At 44.4% G+C, this 25,999-nt stretch overlaps 1 protein-coding gene across 1 annotated transcript in view; it reads right to left on the bottom strand.

Annotated features, from left to right (window-relative positions):
• Window positions 1–25,999, bottom strand: part of akap6 (A kinase (PRKA) anchor protein 6) — a 163,022-nt gene that overhangs the window by 71,333 nt on the left and 65,690 nt on the right. Inside the window, exons 13-14 of the mRNA XM_070842964.1 lie at window positions 9,544–9,674; window positions 96–216 (exon numbers count right to left, since the gene is read on the bottom strand). Coding sequence (XP_070699065.1) covers window positions 96–216; window positions 9,544–9,674 — 252 coding nt within the window. The remainder of the gene's footprint in view (window positions 1–95; window positions 217–9,543; window positions 9,675–25,999) is intronic.

The following is a 25,999-nucleotide window of genomic DNA, read 5'->3' as shown; positions in this document are numbered from 1 at the left end:
CTGCACGCTTCACAGAGGAGGAGGAGGAGTCCCCACAGAACGCTGGACGTAAAGACAGTGAGAACCTTCTCTTCAGACGTTACAGCTCGTCTTACCTTGAAGAGGTGATGCCTCTGCTCCTCTGACATCATCAGCTGGTGACTGTCCGTTACCATGGCATCCATGTCCATGAGCCAATCCCAGAGCTCCTGGTGCTCGGCCTCAAACTCCTGCAGACTGAGGACAGACAGACAGACAGACAGACAGACAGACAGACAGACAGACAGAGAGGTTAGTGATTAGTGTTCACATTGTTTTTCTTACACGTCCTGCTTAATGTTTCTTGTGTTATTGTAATATTGTCCCGCGGCAGTGAGAAACATCTTGTTGCGCTGATAAAAGAATGCGGCTGAAAATGCAAACGGGAATGAGAGAGAGAGAGAGAGAGAGAGAGAGAGAGAGAGAGAGAGAGAGAGAGAGGAACCCTGACAGATAAAGGCAGAGAAACAGACCTAGAACTGAAAACAAGAACTTTTCCCAACATGAATGTATCTGGATGCTCCAGCGAGGGCACAAGTTCTCCTACGGTTTTAGAGGGAAAGCCAAACACAGGGTATGACACAGAACATGACTCAGCTGACTGCGTTATTTGTAGAAATGTCAGCTGATGTTAGCAAATTAAATGTCAAACAGAAGGATCGCTGCAGCTCAGAGAGACTGTTGGTGTTTTAGTTCTGCTCACTGGACGGTTTTGGTGTCATCATCAGTGCAAAACTAAATAAGAAATCCAGGTTTTAAACAGCAGACTGCAGCACTTTACTGCACCTTGTGGACTTATTGTGTGTTAAGTGTTTAGGCGTCAGTATACTCCATCATACCTGCTCCACTACTCTCCTCCCTCCTCACTATTACACTTCAGACTGCATCCTGCAGCTGTAACTTTCCCAAACTGTCCATCACACATCCTCACTGACTGTCCAGCGTTGGAAGCTGCTTTTTCATTCTTTACTCAACTGTTCCTGTCATTACCTGTGACAAGCAGGTCGTGTTCCTGGAGCCGTTTGTCTGTCTGTCTGTCTGTCTGTCAGCAGGGTTTCAGATAAAAACTACCGGCCTGGTGTTGGTGAAACCTGGTGGAGGTGGAGGGGGGGGGGGGGTGTAGCACGGCTTAAGGAAGGAGTGGATCCAGGTGTGACTGACAGAGGTGAATGGTGTGGTGCCACTGAACACACAACTACAGTCAGAATTCTTCTACTTTTGGAAATATAGCAGGACACAAATAGAGGTTGTGCTTGCAGAGAGAAGACTGGACTAGTTGGGGGAGGTCTGAACTCTCAGAGAGGCGACAAACGTCTTTAGGAGAAAACAATTACAGCGTCTCACGTGTCCGACTTTTCACTCTGCCTTCAAGATTTGGAAGAACTGAAAACACGAGTGTTCCTTTTATTTCAATACAAAAAAAAACTAATTCAATGGTGGCAGCCAGAGGAGAGAGAGAGAGAGGGCGAGTGGACGATCGGCACCATCCTACAAGGTGTAACCAGGTGAGGTCAGTGCTGCTGACGGACTGACTCCACCCTCCAGGCTGCTGCAGGGACAGACTTTCATCCTGAGGCAGCTCGTGTTGCTGCTATAATCCATTATACCATTTGTTTCCTTGACAGTTTCCACAATCAGCACATGGTTTTGCATACATTTATTAGTGGTTCACTTTTTGAATTCATAAAAACTAATTCCAGCTGACAGTTCTGAAGTTGGCCGGCTTTGATTTTTCTCGGACGTGGTGTTTGGTCCTTTCCTCGTCATCTCTTATCATTTCACCCTCTTCTCCCTCCTTTCTCATCCTCCTCCCTTTCCCACACTTCACCTCCACCTTTCAGCTTCCATTTCACCTCCTCACAGTCTCTGTTCGTCCGCTCTAACTCTTCTTCTTCTTTCCCCACATCATCTTCCCTCCTCCAGCCTCCCCCCTTTTCCGCCTCACTCCTCCCACTCTCACCCTCCCTTGTCCTCTCACCTCCTCCTCCTCCTCGACACAGGATCACATCAAATATTTATGCTGCTGGAACAGGGGCCGATTGCTCAAACACACACATTACTGTCAGCCGTTTTGTTAAGGTGTGTGTGAGAGAGAGAGAGAGAGTGTGTGTGTGTGTGTGTGTGTGTGTTTATTATTTATATATTCGGTGGTTTTCGGTCTCGGCGGAGCTCGCCAACATGTTTCTCAACATTAGCAGTGAAATTGTTTGGAATTCTCCGGTCGCCACAGACGACAGTTTGACAGCTCTGTCAGGCCCGTGGCGTTTCCACGACAACACACACACACACACACACACACACGGCTGCACATGAAGGACACACTCACTAAAAAGCACACAAATGAAGACAATGATTCAAATACACAAAACAACCCAAACACACGCCCACTCATAATCACAAGTACGCACACAGCTACCCAGAATGCAACAAACACATTGAACATTAAACAAGTATACAGTCGCGCGTCTGGAGTCTGGAGTAAACTATGAATGAAATTATAGAAACAAGAGCGGAGACAAAGACGGAATAAAATAACCACTTCCATCTCTCCGCCTGCTTCGCTCTGTGTGTGCTGTCACGCTCTCGCTGCCACTTTGAATTCTGCAGCTTCAAGAACAAACAAGTTTTTGTGCTTCTGTTCCCGATAACGCTCATCAGATTTTAACCTTACAAAGTGTTAACCCCTTAAAAGAGGCCTGAGAAGAAGCCGCTGGACGACAAATCTGAATCATCTCATCACTTCCTGATCGTTTCCTCGCCACAGAAAATGTCCTCACTTATGAAAATATCTTCTGCTCTCTATAAAAATGTCCAAAACTGACTTTACGTTGGTACATTTTCTCTTTCTGAACACCGTCACATTGTGAGCATCACTTTACTAAACTGTCCTCTTCTTTCTTTCTACTTTGGGACATGTTTCTCTTCTTCTACCTTCTACTCCTTCCCCCCCTCCATCATCGTCCTCACAACCAACCACCCCCCCTTTTTTTTGTCCTCCACTGCGAGTGATTCTCAATGAAATAAAAACCAAGAAGAAGAAGAAAGCAAAGGAAGCGAGCGCTGCTTCCTTCCCCCGAGGCGGCGTTCCTCATTATGCGGCGAGCGGAGCGGCCCTTTACTGACTCAGACAGATGAAGCAGATACAACACTCGCACAGATTGTTTTCTCTTGTCGTTTGTCCCCCACCACCACCACCACCACCACCACCACCCCATCCTCCCTTACACAGCCCCTCCTCTCCCCCGTTTCCGTCTAGTTCTCACACTAATGTTAACTAAACGCTTTGTAAAACAGGATCTCTCCGGAGGAGGGGTGGGGTTGAAGACGAGAAAACAGACAAATCGGAGAGGAAGGAGCGACGTGGCGGCACTGCGGGGCTGCGTTCGACACCGGGACAGTTACAGAGCGTTTGAAGTGTCAGGTTCGCTTTCTGTCACGCGGCGCCGACGGAGCGCGTGGGAGTGTTACGGAGAGCCGCTGTGACATTCAGTCACTTGAGGAAATTTAAATTATTCGTTCCTAACTCGTCACAATAATTCCAGTCAACAGCGGATGTAATAAAACGCTGAGATTATCGTGTGAATGTGTGTAAATCTAAATGTCATCGCACGGACGTCACAAGAATTCACTTTCATTTGATGGACACGTGATGAAAGTGCAGCCACTGGAGCTCAGAAGTTACTGGCTGGACCCGATCTCCAGCTGGGAGCGCCCAGTGTGGGGCGGGCCGCAGACTAGAGGGCGTCCTGGGAGGCTCCCAGTGGGACCGAGGACATGTTGCTGGTCTGATAAAGTTTCAGAGCAGTGGAGGGAAGTAACGAAGCACATTAATATACAAGTACACATTCTGTATTTTTTGTTTTTTTATACTTCTACTCTAGTTACTTTACAGATTTTACATTAAAAACATAAAATAAACATATTAACCCTTTCATGCACAGAGGTCACTGCAGTGTGCAGCTATTCAGAGGCTGTTTTCTTGTACATGCATGAGTTTTGATGGCGTAGAAGCTGCTGCATCATCTCATCCACTCAGAGTGAAGCCAAGATGGCCGACAGACAGACAGAAACACCAAGGTGCTCATTTGTTTCTGTTCAAACCTTCTAGAAAAAGAAAAATATGGTGACATCAAGTAACATCTAAGGAGTCATGCAATTGCTGAATTTTCCAAGTATTGATTTTATATTGGGAGGAAATGATGATTAATCACATGTCCACTGAAGTGTACATCATGCATCAGGAGCTAGATTTCAGCTACTGGACATGTGAATATATCTTTATAAAATAAGGGTTCAAGTTCAAACCTTGTTTTTTATCCTAAAGGTGAATGAAGTAGGTAAAGTAGGTCTGTAGGTTTTGGTAAAGATGAATCCAGTGACCTCTGACCTTTAGGACTTGTGATGTTTTGTTTTTTCTTCTTTCCCTCAGATTTATCTGGTGACCGGAGCACAGAATAGTGCTTTTACTTTGAAAATTTGAGCACAATTTTCTTATAAACCTTGTGTTCTTTCACCTGAGCAGGATGTTGAACACAAAAATGGAGTATTTTTCACTTTGTGGATACTTGAACTACTTTTACATGGTTCTTAAACTTGCACTATAGTTATTATTTAACTTTTAACTGTTTATAGTCTATATTACATTTTGTATTTATTTACCTGCAAAACTTACAACATTTGGTACAGTTTTTATTTCTTTTTTTTATTTTGCTTATTTATTTGTTTGTATTCATGGTGGTGGTCACTTAACCATCTATCTATCTATCTATCTATCTATCTTATCTATCTATCTATCTATCTATTATCTATCCGAATCATCTGAAAACTCCTTCCACTGCTGCTCGACGTGCTCTGATGCACCTCGACATCAACGCTACGTCTCTGTGGATCAAACCGCTATTTCTTTGTATTTTCAGGCCTGGACACACCAGGACCAGGGAGTCAGAACGGCACGGTGAAACCAATCTGCATCAGGAGGAAGAAGAACCATCTGGATGTATAAACGTGGAGACGCAGCAGCTCCTCACTGGTTTACTACTCCAAGGCTCCAGCCTGTCCGTCCTTGGGAGCTGGATCTCTCCTTCACTGTGGTGCTCCCGGAGGTTTCTCTTTTCCCACTGGGTTTTTTGAGTTTTTCCTTCCCGAAGAAGGAGGGTCATAAAGGGCAGGTGATGCCTCGGACTGATCCACCGGACTGATCCATTGGCCTCATCGACTGCTGGACTCTTTATTAGACTGTTTGTTCGCTTACACTTGTTTATTTCAGTGAACTTTGTAAAGAACTATGAGACACTCTGTTGTGATATTGGGCTATACAAATAAATAAAATTGAATTGAATACTGTGGCTGGCGAGCTAAGCGCTAACTCTTTGCCGTTTACTCCCAAGGTGGAGAAGAACTTCCTCCAAACCTGGAAAGAACCTTTACTCAGAGGGTTTAAGCTCAACGAAGAAGAGATCCATGAGTGATCCATGCATTTCTAAATGCTGGAGGGACCTCGTGCTTTACAAATCATCATCATCATCATCATCATCATCATCGCAGCCACTTCGGCCTGGACATGTTGCTCCAGAGCCGGAGAACAGAGGTCCTGGTACTGTAAGTGTGAACTGTCGCTGTGTCTTTCCAGTCAGGCTCAAATAGATTGATTTGGCATCATCCTCCACTTTCTACTCCTCTCTCTCTCTTTTCATCACCTCCCCACACAGGCTTCTCTCCCTCTCTCCCTCCCTCCCTCCCTCCCTCTCTCCCTCTCTGCTGCGGAGACGGTGATAGCAGCTGTAACCGCTGTCTCTAATTCATCATCCTCCATACAGCAGAACGGAGAGAGAGAGAGAGAGAGAGAGAGAGGGGGAGGTAAAACAGGAGGGCAGAGAGGAAGAGGGGATTGGGAGGAGGAGAGGAGATGGAGGGAGGAAGGCAAAAGAAGATGAAGGGGAGAGAAATGAAGGAGGGAGGGGGGGAAGATAAGACAAGGAGAGAAGGGAAGGATATAGAGACGGGATGGGAGTTGAGACAAAGAAAAGAGATGAAGGTGAAGGAAAAGAGGAAAGTGGAGATGATGAAGGGGGGAGGAGGAGGAGGAGGAGGAGGAGGGGGAGGGATGAGTGATGGAGTGGAGGCGGGAGGACTGGAGAGGGGGATGAAACGACAGAGTGAAAGGTTGAATGTGTCATATTGGCAGCCGTCACCTTTCAGTCAGAGACTCAGTCGGATTTATGAGGTGATTCTCTGACACTGGATCTAATGGATTCATCCTGCAGGGACACTGAACACTACTGTCAGTGAGCAGCACAGCGCCTCCTGCTGGCATTCATTCATTCTAATAGATTCATCCTGCAGGGACACTGAACACTACTGTCAGTGAGCAGCACAGCGCCTACTGCTGGCATTCATTCTAATAGATTCATCCTGCAGGGACACTGAACACTACTGTCAGCAGCACAGCGCCTCCTGCTGGCATTCATTCATTCATTCTAATAGATTCATCCTGCAGGGACACTGAACACTACTGTCAGTCAGCAGCACAGCGCCTCCTGCTGACATTCATTCATTCATTCTAATAGATTCATCCTGCAGGGACACTGAACACTACTGTCAGCAGCACAGCGCCTCCTGCTGGCATTCATTCACTCATTCTAATGGATTCATCCTGCAGGGACACTGAACACTACTGTCAGTGAGCAGCACAGCGCCTCCTGCTGGCATTCATTCACTCATTCATTCTAATAGATTAAACATATATTCAAGTCGTTCAGACTATAAAAGCAACAACATGATTGGATTATTCTCAATATATAAAAACTGGCTCTGGTGTATTGATTTCTTCTAGAAGATTAATTACCAATACATCATATATATTTATATATGTGTGTGTGTGTGTGTGTGTGTGTGAAGTCAACATGGATGACCATTTATTGAGCTTTTTAGCTGCTTTTTTAAAATCAGAAATATATAAATTAACAAAGCAAAGCTTCTTCTTCTTCTTCTCTCTCTCCCTCTATTACATTTCTTTTGGCGTTCATGTAGAATTGAGATATTTTGCGTGAGATCAGTAAATAATTCAGTCTGACCTTCATTTTCTTCACAACTGAACCAAAACCAGAAATCTCAACTGAGCTGAACTCACAGCGGCTAAAGAAAAAGTATGTAACGTCCAATTAATATGAAACTCATCCCACACACCACTGCACTGGACACACACACACACACACACACACACACACACACACACACACACACACACACACACACACACACACACACACACACACACACACACACACACAGATGTAAATCTGAAGAGCAGCAGCTAATATATGAATAACCAATTAGTGTCCAACACATCGGATGTAAATTACTGAAACATTAGGCTGCAGCCACAGAGGACTGCAAAACAACAACACAAACAAAACGAGTGTTTCTTTACGTGTGTGTGTGTGTGTGTGTGTGTGTGTGTGTGTGAGTGAGTGTGTGTGTGTCTCATGTAAGTCATTGTGACGACTCAGACAAACCAACAAAGTCTGTAGAACAAAACCACAGACTCAGTTTTTATCTGCATACACACAACTTTGTGTATGTTTTTAGTGTGTGTGTGTGTGTGTGTGTGTGTGTGTTTTTAGCGTGTTTGTGTGTGTGTGTGTGTGTGTGTTTTTAGTGTGTGTGTGTGTGTGTGTGTGTGTTTTTAGCGTGTTTGTGTGTATGTGTGTGTTTTAAGCGTGTGTGTGTGTGTTTTTAGCGTGTTTGTGTGTATGTGTGTGTTTTAAGCGTGTGTGTGTGTGTTTTTAGTGTGTGTGTTTTTAGCGTGTGTGTGTTTTTAGCGTGTGTGTGTTTTTAGCGTGTGTGTGTTTTTAGTGTGTGTGTGTTTTTAGCGTATGTTTGTGTTTTTAGTAAGTGTGTGTGTGTGTGTGTGTGTGTGTGTGTTTTTAGTGTGTGTGTGTGTGTGTGTGTGTGTGTGTGTGTGTGTGTGTGTGTGTGTGCCCTGCGTGTGAGTGATAACCGGGGAGGGAGGCTCCTCAAAGCCGGGGATGAAACGCCGACAGGCAGCGTGACCAAAGACGGCGCTCGCCGAGCCGAGCCTGGCCTCCCCAGATTACTGCTGTTAACACTCAAAGTGTGTGTGTGTGCGTGATTACACTCATCTCTGTGTGTCACATGTTGCTGTGTGTGTGTGTGTGTGTGTGTGTGTGTGTGTGTGTGTTTTTCTTCTTCTTTCCCACCGTAACACAGAATAATCACCTGGTAGCTTTTCTCTCCTCTATTGTGTTCTGTTCGTCTCCTCTATTATACACTGACGCTGTTAAACCTGCCACGGGCTGTTATGACAGCTAGATAAATGCTTTCTTCTTCATGGACTTCTTACACGTACACACGGCACCACTGGCACTAGATGGCCCCCTGCTGGCGGCTTGTAGAAACAGCAGCATACAGTACAGATAATCGCTCTGATTGGCACGAGAGGACAAACACACGTGACATTTGTTTAAAAAAGAAAGTCCTCTGGTCTTTGAATGAAGCGTACAGACTAGCGCCACCTGCTGGTGTGGAGGGTTATGTAAGAACGTATGTGCTAGTTAGCCGCTGCTTCGTTGGACGCTGTATTTCTAATGACGCTTTTCCATCACACAGTTTTAGCTCCACTCTACTCGCCTCGCCTCGGTTTGGTTGGTTTCCCATTACAGTAGCGTACCACCTCAAAGTAGGCGGGGTCGTCATAGCAACGCGGCCCAAAACTCCGGTGATGTAATTTGTATGTGACACAAACACAAACACAACTGAGGACGTGGAGCCTCGTTCACAGGAATAATAAAAACTGGTTCCAGCGTTTTAAAAACAGAGGGTTTGATTCTTGTGAACGAGTCGCTCTCATGACTCATCCGGTGATGTCACTCCCTGATTGGCCAATCAGTGGCCTGCAGTCTGGTGACGTCACATTTTTGGCTCGACTCCGGCCGAGTAGGTTCTAAAATAGTACCTGGTATCTATCTAGTCGAGTCGAGTAGCTCCATGTGTTTGGATTCAAAGTGCAGTTTGACTAGTTTTCACTGTGGATTAAATCATCTGCTCACTATGTTTGACTCCATTTAACTAAATTGCTGTGTATCAATCAGCACTTTTATCTGATTCCAGTGCGTCTTATCACCTGTTTTAAGCACCGTCTCATTTCAAGTGTTAGACTTTTGACTCACGTCACAGTCTACACTTTATATTGTGTATAACTCTACATCTGGAGAACAAACAGCAGCTAAAGTCATCAGATAATAGCTGTTAGTCTGTTTTATATAGCGTTATATGTCGTGCAACACTGAGGTAAACTGTTGAAGTTTTACTAGCAGAGTTTCTTCTTGGTTAGAAGAATCATGTTTTGCAGATCTCAGTCTGGCATAGTGGCCACATTTGGTATGACAGGATCATGTGACACAGCGATCTCAAAAAAGACTCTTTTTCCATAAACAATCATGATGATGAATCCATTTTTCCTGAATATCACAGCCTCTCATGTCGTGTTGTGTCCTGTGTGTTTACCTGTTGTTCCTGGCCAGCTGGCTGCAGGTCGTCCTGCTGGTGGGCGAGGGGTACTGCAGGCTGCTCAGTTTGACGGCCATCTGCTCCAGGGCAGCTCGCTGGGCCTCACGCTGACTGGAGATCAGCTCAGCCTGGGAGACACAGAGCAGGGCATAGGGATGTCAGTCACATGACCGAGTGTTCACTGGCTCAACGTGACACCGTGTCCCTGCTGGCTGCTTCCTTGTTGTGGTGTAATTGTTTTATTTTGCTCTAAACAATGTGAAGTGACGTTTAAAGTACAGTTAAAGAAATGTGAGGGTTTTTATTTTTGTAAGATGACATCAGGCACATCAGCACACTAAATATTATCCTGTAATAAGCAGAGTGACATTTCCTGAGCAGCCCTTTAAATTCTAATATAACTAACTATTTAAAGCTTCTTTATGCTCAGTTTTAAGGCTGCAAGAACATCCACATGTGATGAAGAAAGGGAGCTAGCAGCAGTTCTTCCAAGTTCTTTTTCTTTGTAAATTTGCCAAAAAAAACAACAACCCCAAAACAACATTGTAGTAAAGGATGTTTTCCCACTAAAGGTTTCAAACATCACTGCAGCGATAACATGCAGAGAAACACTGAAGTAAACGTGCTTTTAACTACCAGCCTGCACACGTCACATGTTCCACCAGATGAGCAGAATCAAAGAAACACAGCAAACAACCTTGTTGTGATGTGTAAAATCTGTCAGGTGATTGTCCTCTGAAAGTGAGCAGAGGGTGTGTGTGTGTGTGTGTGTGTGTGTGTGTGTGTGTGTGTGTGTGTCTGAGTGGGATCGTGTTCCTCTGAGTGTGATTAGCTGTTTATTGCAAATGAATGAGATTCGGCCGTGCCATGTTTTGACGGACGTGCCCTTTAAAGCCCCGTGAGCGGCCAACAAGCCACTAGAAACACACTCCACGCTCATCCTGCACTCTCATCTGGGCTCACACACACACACACACACACACACACACACACACACACTCATATATCCGTGTGTACATGTATATGCATATAAATGTATATGCACAATCCGATTTCTCACACAACACAAATTACCCATAAAACCACACACACACACACACATTTGGCATGAATCGCTTTTCTTTGGCTCAAATTACCTCTCACACACACACACACACACACACACACACACACACACACCAAGCCTGCAAAAACATTCCCATAAAGTCACACACACACACACAAATTGAACATGAATTGCTTCACACACACAAAAAATAAACATATACACACATATTCACGCGTCGAGCTCTTACTCACAAATTATCCTTCTCACACACACACACACACTCACACTCACACACACACACACACACCACAGCTAGTCACACTCAGTATCCAGACACAATCATATAGAGGCACTCAGCGCGCCGCTCAGATGTAATTGCATACAAGCTATATGGAGATGAGGCTTCAATTGAACCAATGAAGGCAGAGTGAGTGCGTACAAACAGCGACACAAACACACACACACGCAGACGACCGCCTGCTTTTTTCTCATTTCGGTAACAATCTGAATAAAGTGTCGCGTTCGCCGTCCGATCTACTTAGCGGACTCGGCGGAAGGATCTGGAAAGGTCATCCAATCTGTGGAAGGCAGAGCCGCTCAATCAGAGAGCTAATAAACAAACAGGCAATACACAATCAGCAGCGCTGTCTGCGTGTGTGTGTGTGTGTGTGTGGACAGGTGTGTGTGAGAGAGGATGCTTTTGTTTGTGTGTGTGCTGCTATTACAGAAATGAAACTAACAGGAAGCTCTCAGAGAAATTTTCCCTCACTTTGTCTAAATGCATCTCCACTTTCAGTCATTATGTCTCACTGCTTTTCTCTTGGTTGCATTTGCAGGCTGTTTTTTTTTTTTCTGCCTGGTTAGCAGGCCAGTGAGTCAGTGAAGTTGTTCATTAGCTGGTTAGATCTCTCCATTCTTTGACTAATTTGTTCCCTCATGCAGATTATAACTCTGAATCTGGGCCCATTCAATTCAAGAGTAAAAAAATAAAATAAAAATAAAGTTAACATGGTTTTCGAGCAACTTAGTGGAGTCTAACTTACAGTGACCTTTATGAGCAGCACACTTCTGATGATCAGTCAGTGTGTTCTCACAGAGGGACAGACAACCACACTGCTTGTACTCATGAAGAGAGGAGTCCAAGATTCATTCAAGAAGTTTCAACATCACAGGCATCATAGATGAGACTAAAGAACACAGGGTAGAGCGACCACATGTGTAGGATTCAGGGACATGAGGGCATGCCCCAAGATGGACTTGATCTTTCCTCAGACCAACCAGTTGTCCAGACAAAGAAGGAGTCGGGAAAGTAGAGTGCTGACTTGAGAGTAACATACACTACTCACAAAAAGTTAGGGATATTTGACTTTCAGGTGAAATATATGGAAAATGTAAAAAGTGAATTGATATTATATCATGAAAGTAGGACATTTAAGTATCAGCATGCACTGGTGATTTCTTCATCTTAAACAGTTTATTGAAAGAAAATCTACCAACAGTGGTAGGTAAACCACAACAAAACATGTTCAGTGCCTCAGTAAATTGGGACGTGGCCAAAGGACGTCCACTCCTCTCCTTTCTGTGACTCTTCCAGTCTCTGTATCACTGTTCCAACCTCCTGATGACACTCTGTGACCCTCTAAGCTCAGTGAACACCTCCGTCTGAGGACTTCCTGTTTGAAGCCTCCAGTGTTGAGGTGCTGCTGATCAACTGTTAGGTGTCGTCTTGGTCTCATGATGTCAGAATGTGAACAGCAGGATGAGGAGGACTGTTTAAATACCAATTCTAACTGAAGCAGGAAATGTATTGGTGGATTCATGGATCAAACCTGTTGTGAATGTTGCTGTTAAGCTTCTTGTTAGAGAACAGCAACTGGTGCAGAAAGTACTGAGACACTGAACAGTTGGACATGTGCATTCAAAGGTTTAGAGAAGGTCACATTAAGTTCACCTGGAAAGGTTAGAATGCATTTTAGGTTCATCCTGAAACTTCACCTGAAAGCTGAATATCCCTAACTTTTAGTGAGGAGTGTATGTACCATTTATGACACACGTTCCTGCAGCATCATGTTACAGGAGAGAAACCTTCTAAGTATCTGTCATATTTCCAGCTGCACATGAAATTAATGCCTTCAAATACACTGTGTAAATATGGGGGGTTTATAAGAAAATGGCCAAATGGAAACCTAATTGTGGTAAGAGTCAGACGGGCAGGCCCACCTGATGCTGGAAGAGCACATCTCACTGGGGGTTACATGGACCCACATAGGCTGCCTGTACTGGGACACTGGTGCAGGAAGGTGCTACCAAGGGCAGGAGGGAAAGAATCAAATATAATAATCAAATAAAGTCAGAGAATCTGAATCGATAATACAAAATGGATAAAGGTCCCAAAATGAGAGACGGTGTAGCAGAAACCCTCAGAGGCTGTTTAACAAATGTATACGGACGCCACAGCCACACAAACTCCAAAAATCTAAAACCACGTTCACTTTGGAAACCAAATCAAGTGCAGTTTTACTCTCGTCACTGAACATTTCAGCTGAGAATGTTTCAGCTGCTCCTGTTAGAAAGGATTCATGAGGCTTCAGAGTTTGGTTTTAAATGTGACATATCTGGATTGTGGACGGTTATGGAGCACTATCTGTTGACATGGCTTTGAAACCGTAAATGTATGTAGATTTGTCAGGGCTACGTGCACACATGACCTCCGTCAGTCAGGACGGAGGTCACTGAGTTACACAAAAAAAGACACGCAGTCACTTATTCGTTGTGTTTTGTCTCTTCAGAACTTTGCAGCAAGTAAGCAGACGCAGTCTTATGGTTGTAATTGGCTTTTTCATACCAAACAGCTGACTAAAGCCATAATGAAACACACACACACACACACACAGAGATACATAGTGAAGCAATTTCTTCTGGATGCCTTGAGGACACAGAACTGGAACACAGTGTCTGTTTAAAACACACACACACACACACACACACACACACACACACACACACACACACACACACACACACACACACACACACAGTGATGAGTTGGTCTGCTTCCCAGTCTGAAGGATCTTCAAGGATTTCTGTCAGAAATTATTTCTCTTCAAACTAGACTCATGGCTCCATCTGTTAGTGTGTGTGTGTGTGTGTGTGTGAGAGAGAGAGAGACAGAGTGTGTGTGTGTGTGAGAGAGACAGAGTGTGTGTGTGTGTGTGTGTGTGTGAGAGAGACAGAGTGTGTGTGTGTGTGTGTGTATTGTTCATTGTGTCTGTCCACTGAACTGTAAAATAGATCAAAACAAAAGTAAAAATATACATATTTCTGTGAGCTACCACACACACACACACACACACACACACACACACACACACACCATAAATCATCACACATTGATGAGCACAGGGATCTGTTAGTATGGGGAGTGTGTGTGTGTGTGTGTGTGTGTGTGTGTGTGTGTGTGTGTAAAACCAATAAAAAACACATTAACACGTGTTTCTAAATTCTTTTTTTTTTTGCGTCCTCATCTGAGTCCAATCGTTTCTGCAACTTCTGATAACATTTTACTCGCCATCACCCGCGGCGCCCCGAGGACGAGCTGCTGGGACCGTCGTGCCACCCGGAGGTTTAACTTTGAGTGAAATGTTTCCACAGCTGCTGGATGACAGAGATCCACTTTCAGGTCCAATCATTTGGTTTACCCACACAATATCTGCAAATATCTTAACAGTGTTAACTGTGTTCAGCGCTAACTGCTTCTTCACTGTGAAGGTGAGGTTGTCGTAAGTTGAGTCAAAATATGAGAGCAGGGCGAATCACACAGGGGTGAACCTGAGTGTATCAGCTGTCCACATCCATGACCACGACTCAAGTACAGTAAACACACAATACTTTGTCTGTTCAATGTAAATCAGTGTGTGTGTGTGTGTGTGTGTGTGTGTGTGCTGAGTCCAGAGTTTCAAGGCTCGTCTTTAACGCTGCTAATAGACACAAGAATCAATAAGAATCTGCCTCATTTGATGAATATGTAGACGTCCCCTGACACACACACACACACAGTTTCCTCTGTAGATCTACTCTGTGTGTGTGTGTGTGTGTGTGTGTGTGTGTGTGTGTGTGTGTGTGTGTGTGTGTGTGTGTGTGTGTGATGTGCTGAATCAAGTCATTTTGAGGCTTTTTGTTTACATGTCAGGGCCAATTTACACAACATCCCTGGAAACCCTCACAAGAACATCTCCCTCGAGGTGTGTGTATGTATTAGTGGTGTGTGTGTGAGTGTGTGTGAGTGTGTGTGTGAGTGTTCACTGCATGTTTTCATGTTTCACAAATATATATGTGTGTGTTTGTGTGTATATGCGTTGATTTGCTGCTGTGAAAATGTGCCTTAATCCTCTGTGTGTGTGTGTGTGTGTCCGAATATGCTTCTGTTTGTGCGTCTGAATCCTGTGTGTGTGTGTGTGTGTGTGTGTGTGTGTGTGTGTGTGCGCGTCTCCTGGGGTTTTCCCAGGGCTATAACTGCCAATCAAACAGCAGTGTTAGGGCTGAGAGCCGAGCAGCAGCAGCAGCAGCAGCAGCAGCATCCAGACAGACTGCAGGATCTAAAACACTGCTCTCCAACAAGAGTCATTAAAAACAGCTGATAAACAATACAATCAATCAATCACCTGATAAATCAGGCCACAGACGAACACTGTATGAGCGCTATCCAGTGTCAGGAGTGTGTCCCCTGGTCCCAAACCCGTTAAGCGCCTGCTTCAGACACTGTTACTATCAGTCCTGCCTCCTGTCCACCACCCGTGAAGCAGCGCTGACAAACAGGCCACTTCTTGGACGGCTGAGCGTCCAGCAGCGCCTGCAGCGTCGCCTCAGCGCCGTCTTTAATCTGGCGGGAACATCTTCATATGCTTGGAGTCATGTGAATGAGCTCCGGCCCGTTGGCTGACTGTGATTGCGGTAGTTGCCGCCGGGAGCGTCGCCCCCCCCCCCCCCAAAACAATCTGCAGGTTCTTTCACCAAGAAGGTTTTTAATGAAGCTCCACACAACACCAGCTTCTGTCTTTCTGCTTAGCACTGTTGCCCCACAGCTAGAAGCTTCTCTGGACCGTTCTGTGAGGGGTCTGCATGCTCTCCTCGTGCTTCGTGGGCTTCCTCCCACAGTCCAAAGACATGCAGGGGGGGTCAAACTCAATCAAAGAAGGGGCCAAAGCTTAAAACACAGTCTGAGTCGCGGGCTGAACGGGCTTCACATTTACTGAACGCTCTAAAAGTGACTGTTTTTGCCTCCCACTTTTTGTTTAGCCATTTATTTTGGGGTCTCTCTGAAGTGTCGCTATAACAGCTGCTCAGTGCATTGTGGGATTTGTAGTGTGAGCAGTGGAGAGCTGTATGTCCTGTATCTTGAGTTTGAGGGATACGTGGCACAGACAGCGGATGGATTATCTCATCTTATTGTCTCCAGAGGATGAATAACTCCCTACGACTCCACGACCTCCTCCAGCGCTCCGTGCTGAAGATGATTCATATTCTAGGGGGTAGTAAACATCCAAACTAATGCAGCTTTAAAGGTGCAACATGTAGGATTGGACAGTTTCTGATCTATGAGCAGAAGAAAGATCTAATCATACATGTTGAAATGTCTCTGAAGGTGATGTGAAGCTCTCACGGTACAAATGCTGAACTTTATGTGGTAAACTTTGTGCTGTGGAGGCTGCAGAGTGTGAAAAGTGTGTGTGACCTGCTGTTGATGAGGTGCAGGACAGTCAGCTGACAGCAGAGGACAGGTGCTATAAACCTGACACATCAGGGGGAAACATAAGGTTTTAATCAGTGAGCCATCACACAGGTTTGGCTTTGGAATCCACAGTTGACATTAATTTCTTGAGACATCAGCGTGTGTGTGTGTGTGTGTGTGTGTGTGTGTGTGTGTGTGTGTGTGTGTGTGTGTGTGTGTCGCAGGTCAATACTGGAGGTGAGATATTCCAATAACAGGGTGTTTTTGTCTTGATAGAGCGGAGCAGTGGGTAATGATATAGGATCAATAATGGATATGAGAAGGCTGCATCCAGCTGCTGGTGAACACACACACACTCTCACACACACACACTCTCACACACACACACACACACACTTATTTTACTTAAGTCCTGTGTTTTAAATGTTCAGACTCATATGAACAGACTGTTCTTTATGGTTTTTTTTTGTAACCTGCTGCCTCTGTGCCGATCACATCAGTCATGGTCTGATTGTCATAAACTGAAGCAGTTTGCCAGAGTGTGTGTGTGTGTGTGTGTCTGTGTGTGTGTGTGTCTGTGTGTGTGTGTCTGTGTGTGTGTGTGTGTCTGTGTGTGTGTGTGTGTTTTCTTGTATTGATGGCAATTATTCATTCGGCCCTCAAAGATGAAAATTGAGCATTCATTCAACTGCTTCACACAAATCAAACTGTATTACACTATTGACAGGGATAGGTATATATGTGTGTGTGTGTGTGTGTGTGTGTGTGTGTGTGTGTGTGTTGTCCGCAGGCTGGCTGTGTTGTCCAGATGTTTCCACTGAGGCTTTCATGATCCAATGCTAAAATCAACTAAACAAACCTCCAGCTCACCTCCAGTCCTCCTCCTGACCTTTTCTAACCTCTTCCTCCTCTTCTCCTTCCTCCTCCTCCTCCTCCTCTTCCTCCCTTTCCTTTATCCTTCCATCCATCCATCCATTTTTTAAAAAGCAAGAAAATAAAGACAGAAACTGCAGCAGTGGCAAAACACTGAGGAGGAATTTGAAAGGAAATTCTCAATTCATCAAGAACAGCTGTAGAGCTCTCTCACACACACACACACACACACACACACACACACACACACTCACACTGAGGTGTAGTTGAGTGTGAAAGTAAACTCTTGACCTTGGAGATGAAGGTTTGATCGATAAGTTAGTAAATAAACAAATACATTAAAATCCTGAACTCCAGCTTCACATGCTGGTTGTTTCCCCCCCAAAGATATTTTACTCTAAACCAAACCTAGAAAGCTGCAAAGTGGATTTTCTCCTTAAAGTCGCCCACAAACACATTTCTCCATATTAAAGACATAATAACACAAACCTAATAATAGACTAATCAGTGCAGGAGGCCATTTTAAACATCTGTTGATGCCTGACACCGTCCAGATGTTTTACCTCAGCGTCAAAGATCAAACTTCAGGTTGTTATCTCAAGTACAAACCACTGATCTCTGCATGATGACAGACAACAAACCTCAGTGATCCACATCGTCACCAAAACCCCCACAATCCCCTGCAGTCCCTTCCCACGAGGCCTCGCTCTCCTGTCTGTCTGCGACGCCACCTCGACCTCGTCTCTCATTAAGATCAGATTCTTTTTTTTTTTTCATGTTGCTTAATTATTTCCTAATTAGTTGCCGTGTTAATTAGAATAGTGGCTAATGTTAATTAGCTGTATTAATGGGCGCTGCTGTAACACCTGCCCCCAGCGCCGGGCGCCGCCGCGTCTGCCAAATATCTTCATCTCAGACCTCTCAGCTTCCCAACGGTGGGAAAACACTGTTGTCAGAGTCAGAAGAACTGTTTTTTATCATCCTTTTCTATAAATTAATCCTCTGCTTTAACTTTGCACTTTACCTCTCTTGTTTCCCTCTGAACATTTTGACCCAACAGGCCAAATTAGCCAAGTTTATACAGTAAAATAATGTGAAACCAAACTGCAAACACCACAGATGGGTGTTTAACGGTAAACCAGGGGTGTCCAAACTTTTTAACTGAATATCATTCATTTATTAGCTGTGGTTCAAGCTGCTCTTTGCCTTGTGGGCTCTTGTTCAGTGTGATCAGGTGATCACTGAGATCCACTAAACCTGCCAACCAGAGAGGATCACTGAGCTCATGAAGAGGTCCTGTGGTGGACGGTCTGTAGTCGTTCTTGTCACTTTTACATCACATCCTCAATCACACATCATTCACTCATTCACATTCACACACTGAAGCTGCTTCAGGGGTTCAGTGTTTTGCCAAAGAACACTAAAACTTAGAGGACCTGATTGATGGATTGATTACTCACCACCACTGGGAATATTGGTGGATTACTTAAGATTCGGTGGCATCGAGCCCTCAGGTTCAGCCCTCCCTTTCCTACGGTGGCTGACGAGGATTCGCAACCTTTGTTGGTGCGCCACCAAATTCAAGCAGCCAGTTGAAGGGAGAAAAATGAAAAGGTCCTGTTTGTCTGTTCCAGGCTACCGTAGATTCAACATGGCTGACTGCTCGCTTTCATCGTCAGCTTAACGTTTCATCATCGTCCTTCACACTAGCAGCCATTTTGTGGAATCTGTTAAAACTCTCAAACTGATTAAAAAGATCCTCCGACACACTGATAAACTCTGGACACGACAACTTCTGTTATTAAGTTATAAAAGTGTTGCTTTGCAGCAGTCATGTCCCCAAAAACTTCTTATAGGAGGATTCGAGGTCTTCGTCTAATTTCCCTTCTTATTATTTGTGTCTTGGAGACAAATCTGAGCGTTTCTGCTGCACAGCTCTTATTACTGAGACACTTAATGGGGATAATTAAGATTTGGGGCCTGTGTATTTGCTTGGCAGGTCTCTCAGTGACTGTGTCGGCTGTGGGCTCAGTGCCAATACTTCTCTACACACCCCCCCCTCTCTACGACTCCTCTCCTAATATATCGACATGTCTTTCAGTGTATTATTATTATTATTATATAGCATTATTCCGTTTGGATGGAGTATATTTATATAATTAACTTGTTATTGCGACATAATGTCGTTCCACTGTGCACTCGCCCTGTGAACAGTCTGAATGACAATAAAGTTTATCTTGAATAGCACATTAGGATCAATCAGCCGCTCGCTGCTGCCTCCAGTCTGAAGCAGCAGGGAGGTTTAGAGAGCTGCACTGTGCTCAAAGGCACTTCGACGGTATTGTTTTAGAACAAACGTCTGCTAACTTCTTTATTTAGGGAGTCAGCAGACACACACACACACACACACACACACACACACACACACACACACACACATCTGTGTGAAATTAGCTGATCTCCCAGCATGCTCTAGTGATGCAGACCTAAAACACTATTAAGAAAAAACGTCAGCCAGCCCAAAGAGAGAGCAGAGAGAAAATGATGATCACCTGGAAAATCAATAGCATCTCTCCAGTCCCTGCTCACACACACACACACACACACACACACACACACACACGCTCACACACTCACACACACACACACACACTCACACACACACACACACGAAAGACAGAGAACAATACAGTTTATTGGTTGGAGACGCAGCAGTGTGCAGGTGGAAGAGTCTCTGATTGGCTCAGAGATGCTGAATGACAGACAAGGTCAGACTCACTTTACTGTATTCTCAACACACACACACACACACACACACACACACACACACACACTGAATCAAACAGGCTGTTTTCGGAGATAGATGAACGAAAATAATTAGAATTAGAGAAAAAAAAAGACTACACTGGTAAATGTTAGATGGAAGATGGAGGGAAGACAGCAAAGAGAGGAGAGAAAGAGGAAGAAAGAGGAGGCGGAGGGGGAGAGAGGGGGAGAGAGGGGGAGAGAAAACATCTGAGGTCTCCAGCAGTGTGTTTAGTCATTTATTTAGTGTTTATCTTCCTCTCTGTCAATTCATCTGAGTATTATCTAAACACTGCAGAAAAGGTGGAGTACGTTGGATGGTTTTCTTTTGAAATGCATGCTCTCCCTCTTTCTCTCCCCCTCCCTCCCTCCCTCCCTCTGTCTCCCTCTCTCTCACACACACACACACACACACACACACACAGCAGCCAGCTTTAGTGTTTCATTAACATTGTTCCAGTGATAAATAACTCGAACCGTTCCAGACTGCTTCAGGTAAGATTCAATTTCTCTGCATCTCTTTACTTCCTGATCCTACTGCCTCTGTGTGTGTGTGTGTGTGTGTGTGTGTGTGTGTGTGTGTGTGTGTGTGTGAGTGTGTGTGTGAGAGTGTGTGAGTGTGTGAGTGAGTGTGTGTGTGTGTGTGTGTGTGCAGACGTTTTTGGAAAGTGAGGAAAATCTTAAAAAGCGAGGACATTTGTTGAGGGCCACGGCTTCAAAGGGAGGACATTTTTGCATTGCGAGAACATTCAGGACACATTCTGGAGATATTTGGGATAATTTAGGACATTTTTTGGAAAGCGGAGGACATTTTAAAGAAGCAAAAGACATTTTCTTGGAAAGCGCTGAGATCTTTAGCTAATGAGGACGTTAGCGGAGAGCTGGGGTGTGTCGGGAGAGCGAGGACATTTGGGGAAAGTGGAGCATTTTGGAAAATGAGGACATTTTAAAGTAAAGACATTTTTTTTTTGGACCTTTCGGGACCTTTGTGGAAAGTGAGGGCGTCTTTATCTTTCTGGAAATTGAGAACATGTTCTAAGAAAGTTATGGACATTTGAAGACGAGCGAGGATGAGGAGTGGAGCGTCCCATCCTCAGTTCACTAGATGTTGGTTTAAAGATTAAGATTCACAGAAAAAGGGTGGAGGTCGGTGATCGGTGAACATGACGGTGTGCGTTACGTCCCTGAAACAAATCAAAGACTGAAAACTGAGGAAAATGAAACGTTAAGAGTCGACCGTCAGCAGAATCCACACGTTAACTAAACATGCTGCTGTTCTGTTGTTCTCTCCTCCACCCCATCCCTCCATCACGCTCTGTCCATCCCTCCGTCAGGTAGAGTGACCTTGTATTTCATTTACTGATAATTACATGGATTTATTCCACAGAGAGGCTTTAATTAGAATGCTAGAAATATTGATTGCCTCTATCATCTCTCCCTCCCTCCCTCCCTCCTCTCCCACTTCATCCGTCCGTCCGTCCATCCGTCCGTCCCTCCGTCAGCCCCCAAACTGATGGAGGATCAGACAGAGAGGAGGTGTGATGAAGAAGTGGGCACAAACACTGACTGTCACTGTGAATGCAAACATAGTTTTGTCTTTATTTCTGATCCAATGACTTCAAGAGTAACATGTTGTAAAAGTAAAACTGGCAACCAAAGCTACTGTCAGACTCATCAAACCGGTTTGAATGAAACGTTGAATGTTTCATCATTTAGCCACACGGCAGCTCCGATTGATTTAAGGTCATAAAAGCCACCCGAAAACATTGATGGGAATTACAGCCACTTGGAAAATGGAAAAAGCTTTAGAGGCTGACAGTTCAATTACCAACCAGCAGCTAAACAGATGAGGTGTATGCTAAAAGCCATCTGCTAGGGGTTAGTGCTCACACTCACACTTATCAATGCTTTATATCAGGAATTAATCGAATGTCTGTGGGACAAACCCCAAGAAAACTCCCTCTGATCTGCTGCTCTTTTCACCAAACCAGCTCTGATGACGTCTGATGAGCACCAGACAGCCGACAGACACAGTTATGGTGCTTTTCCACTAGTACCTACTCGGCACAACTCGCCTCGGCTCGGTTTGGTTGGTAGAACTGGTTGGTTTACATGCAGCCATTTTCCACGTTTCACTTTTCCTTAAATGATAAAAACGCCCGGTTGCTGTTTCCAGGGTTTTAAAAATGGCGGGTTTGATTCTTATGAACGAGTCGCTCTCATGACTCATCCAGTGATGTCACTTCCTGGCCAATCAATCAATCTTTATTTATATAGCGCCAATTCACAACAGTGTTATCTCAAGGCTCTTTACATAAAGAGCAGGTCTAGACCAAACTCTTTAATTAAGAGAGAGACCCAACGATTCAGGAGTTCAACATGAAGGATTCAATGATCCCCACATGAGCAGCATCAGATATTATATTGATCAGTGGCCTGCAGTCTGGTGACGTCACATTTTCAGCTCGACTCTGGCTGAGGAGGTACTAAAATAGTACCAGGTACTATCACCTGGTGGAAAAAACCTAAAAGACCGAGTCAAAGTGAAACACTGAGCAGCTAAAGAACCAGATGTTTCCCTCAGGAGGTGGTGGAGACCAAAAGTAGAGCTAAAAGAGAACAAATATTGGACAAGATTCAAGTGTTTTTTTGAGTTGCAGGCACCAAGGGCAAGAAAAAGGCAACTTTAACTAGCTAGCTAACTTAATGTTTACCATGACATCAGTTGTTAACATGACCAAGAGCAGGAAGTGGTTCAGAATCAGACGGATGGAAAATTAAGGAAAATTTAGTAGTTATGAAGGATTCTCATTTTGGATCTCACTGATCATTAATTAGCAAGCTGATAATTAATTACATTACTACTCATCATTACAAATGCATTGTGGGCAGGGGGGGTAGTAATCTGGCCCTGTGCATGGGACAGGGAGGGAACAAGAAAAGGGAGAATTAAATGAATGTTCAGCCGAGCTAACGGGCCTGCTGACTTTATTTTCTGCTGGCCGAAGCAGAAAGACGCCGCTCAGTTTTTTTTTTTTTTTGATGTTTGATTAATTATTTTGGTGCCAATCCATTTCTGCTTCCCTCCATATTTAATTAAAATATCATTTTAAAACATAATTAAGTTTTTAATCCGACTGCGAGTGAGTCTCCAGCAAAGCAAAGAAGACTCCCCTCGCTCTCCTTTCCTTCCTCTGTCTCACTCTATTGGCAAATTGGAAGCTGCCTGCGGGCTCACACACACACACACACACACACACACACACACACTAACACACACACACACACACACTCACACACACTAACACAGACACACACACACACACCTTTAAGTTGCTAGTAGGGTAGATATGTTTTTTCTTCTATAGTGTGTGTGTGTATTCACTTCCTAACCTGGGCTGTACTGTGTGTGTGTGTGTGTGTGTGTGTGTGTGTGTGTGTGTGTGTGTGTGTGTGTGTGTGTGTATAAACACCCAGCATGCGGCCCGGCGGCTGCTGATGGCCGAGCTAATTATGCATGAAATCAAATATGATTTAAAAAACAACTTCACAAGAAATTCTTTCTATGCTGCACACACTCAGCAGGAGAGAAAGGCAGATGATGGTGATGATTGAGTGTGTGTTTTTGTCCAGATCTCTGAGTGTGTGTGTGTGTGTGTGTGTGTGTGTGTGTGTGTGTAACAACAAAAGATGAGCTATATGGATTCATATTCGCTCTTGTTTTAATAGAAACAGGAGTTCAAGTGCTGCTACTCTGGTTTTTTCTTTCTGTTTCCCTAAAAGACATGAGCACAGCCTGGAGAACGTGAACATGATGTCTTCCTGCTCGGCTGCAGAGCGACAGCATCTTTAAAAATGGAGGAACGCTCACCGATTGGCCGCCGTGACGGTCGCTCACACATGGACTAACCAGCCGAAAACAAGCACGAGTATGTTTCTGTGGAGATGTTCCAACTCTCGGGTCGTAAACGTGAATTTATTTGGAGCATCTTGGTGGCTTTGCTGCATGTCGACTCCTCTCGTTTCATTTGGCAAAAGCCAAATAAGTAAATGAAATAAAGAAAACATGAAGAAATAAATGTAAAATGACTTGGATGGAACAAAGTAACTCAAGTTTTACAGTTATTTAATTACAGATACATCATTTTACTAGACTTTGTTAACTTAATTCAAGTTAATTTAATCTAATTTAGTTCTTTACAAATAAAGATCACATCCAAGTATGATTTTGAGGTGCATGTGATAAGTGGCAGCATGTTACTGCAGCACAACTTCCTTCAGTGCTACTCCTCCTGTTGGACTAATAAAGGAATATCTCATCTCATGCTGCTGTTTAATAGGATCACCTTATAAACGATGATGCTGTAGTAAGTAGAAGTCCACCTTAACCAGCACCAACATTAACACGCTGCTTACATGTTAATGCATCAGTGATAATAATCTAATAAATTCTGCATAAGAGCAATTCTATCTTTGATATTCTTAGTTTTGATTAAAGACAAACTTGAGGAGAGAAGTCGAACCACCAGAGGTCAGCAAAAACACCACGATGTCCACATATTAAATATATGCTAAGTCTAGTCTATGATACTGGCTTAATCAAAGATGATACCTCTGATACTCCTTTAAGAGAAAAACAAATAAACTAAAATAGCGTCCTCACATCTGTCTGAGTTCAGATCATTAAAGATGCAGCGGGCTCCTCCAGAATCAAATTACCTTGAACCGATTCTCAGGCCTCTCATATCAATCACTGTGCACTGTGTGGTCTCCAAAACAAGCAAATTAGATGTGGCGTTTATTTACGTAGCGGGTGGTGGAGGGGAATTAAGATTTTGGGGGGGTACATTACAGGTAATTAAGGTCCATTCTGTGCAATTATCAGCTATTAGATGTAATTTGACGGCGAGCGTCTGGGACTGAAATTAATGTCTGACGTGACAAAGAGAGGAGAGCCAGTATATGGTCCTCCAGTCTATTTGTTCTACTTCTCTCTCTCCAGATCCACATCCATACATACCCCCCCCCTACACCTCCTCTTCCTCCTCCACCTCCTCCTCCTCCTGCCTGGGCTTTCCGCTCTGTTCAAGGACACCATTCCAGTTATTTTCAATATCAAAGATGGAACATAAATCAAAACTAACGCGTGACACAGCAGCTACTCAACCTCCACTGACTGATACAGAGAGAGATGGTGGAGCGGGAGGCGAGGAGGAGAACGAGGGGAGGGAGGTAAAGACGGAGGAAAGGATGGAGGGACGGGAGAGGTAGAGTGGGAGAAAGATGGGAGAGCGGAAAAGTGTGAGAGGGGAGAAAGTGAAAGTGCAAAGATCCCAAAATCTCAAAACAAGTGCAGCAAAATTAGAGTCTGAAACAAATCGGCTTGTTTCAGTAACTTTCCAGAAAGAAAGAATGAAGACAGAGATCATTAAACCATATTCAAGAACACGGCGTTGTGTTTTATGGCTGTTGGCATCTGCCACCATGTGCCACCACGGCCCCCCAGGGTCTTCTTCACTGGATTATTATGGTTGCCACAGTGACGGTGCCACACACCGGCTCCGGGGGAATAAAAGAAAAATAAAACAAACAGGCCCAAACTAGCGGGGGAGGCCGGGAGCAGAGTCTGATCCTTTTACGGCCTCGTTAATCGGGATGGAAACCCAGTCCGACCAGTGAGATCGACTTAGCTGGAATCAGCAGCTGCCGTAACAACACCTCAGAGGGCGGTCGTCACGGAGACGGCCGGCGTTAAGACGACGGCGTCCCCGCGATCCGGATAAAGAGCGTCCTCGAGGGGGGGATGAATTTCATTGGACAATCCCACAAAACACATGTGGGTAAAGTTCAGGTACAGTTGGCGGTAAGGTGAATAATCAGCTGACTAATTAACCACCAATCAATGCAAAGCTTTTCATAATAAAGTCGATGAAATGGTGGATAAAATGTTCATTAAATCAAAGTCGCTTCATTTTTTAATCCGTTTTTTGGGAATTGAT

The sequence above is a fragment of the Pempheris klunzingeri genome, chromosome 13, assembly GCF_042242105.1.
Source record: "Pempheris klunzingeri isolate RE-2024b chromosome 13, fPemKlu1.hap1, whole genome shotgun sequence".
Taxonomy (NCBI): domain Eukaryota; kingdom Metazoa; phylum Chordata; class Actinopteri; order Acropomatiformes; family Pempheridae; genus Pempheris; species Pempheris klunzingeri.
Note: the sequence above shows the minus strand (reverse complement) of the source record. Positions and strands in the feature narration are given on the sequence as shown.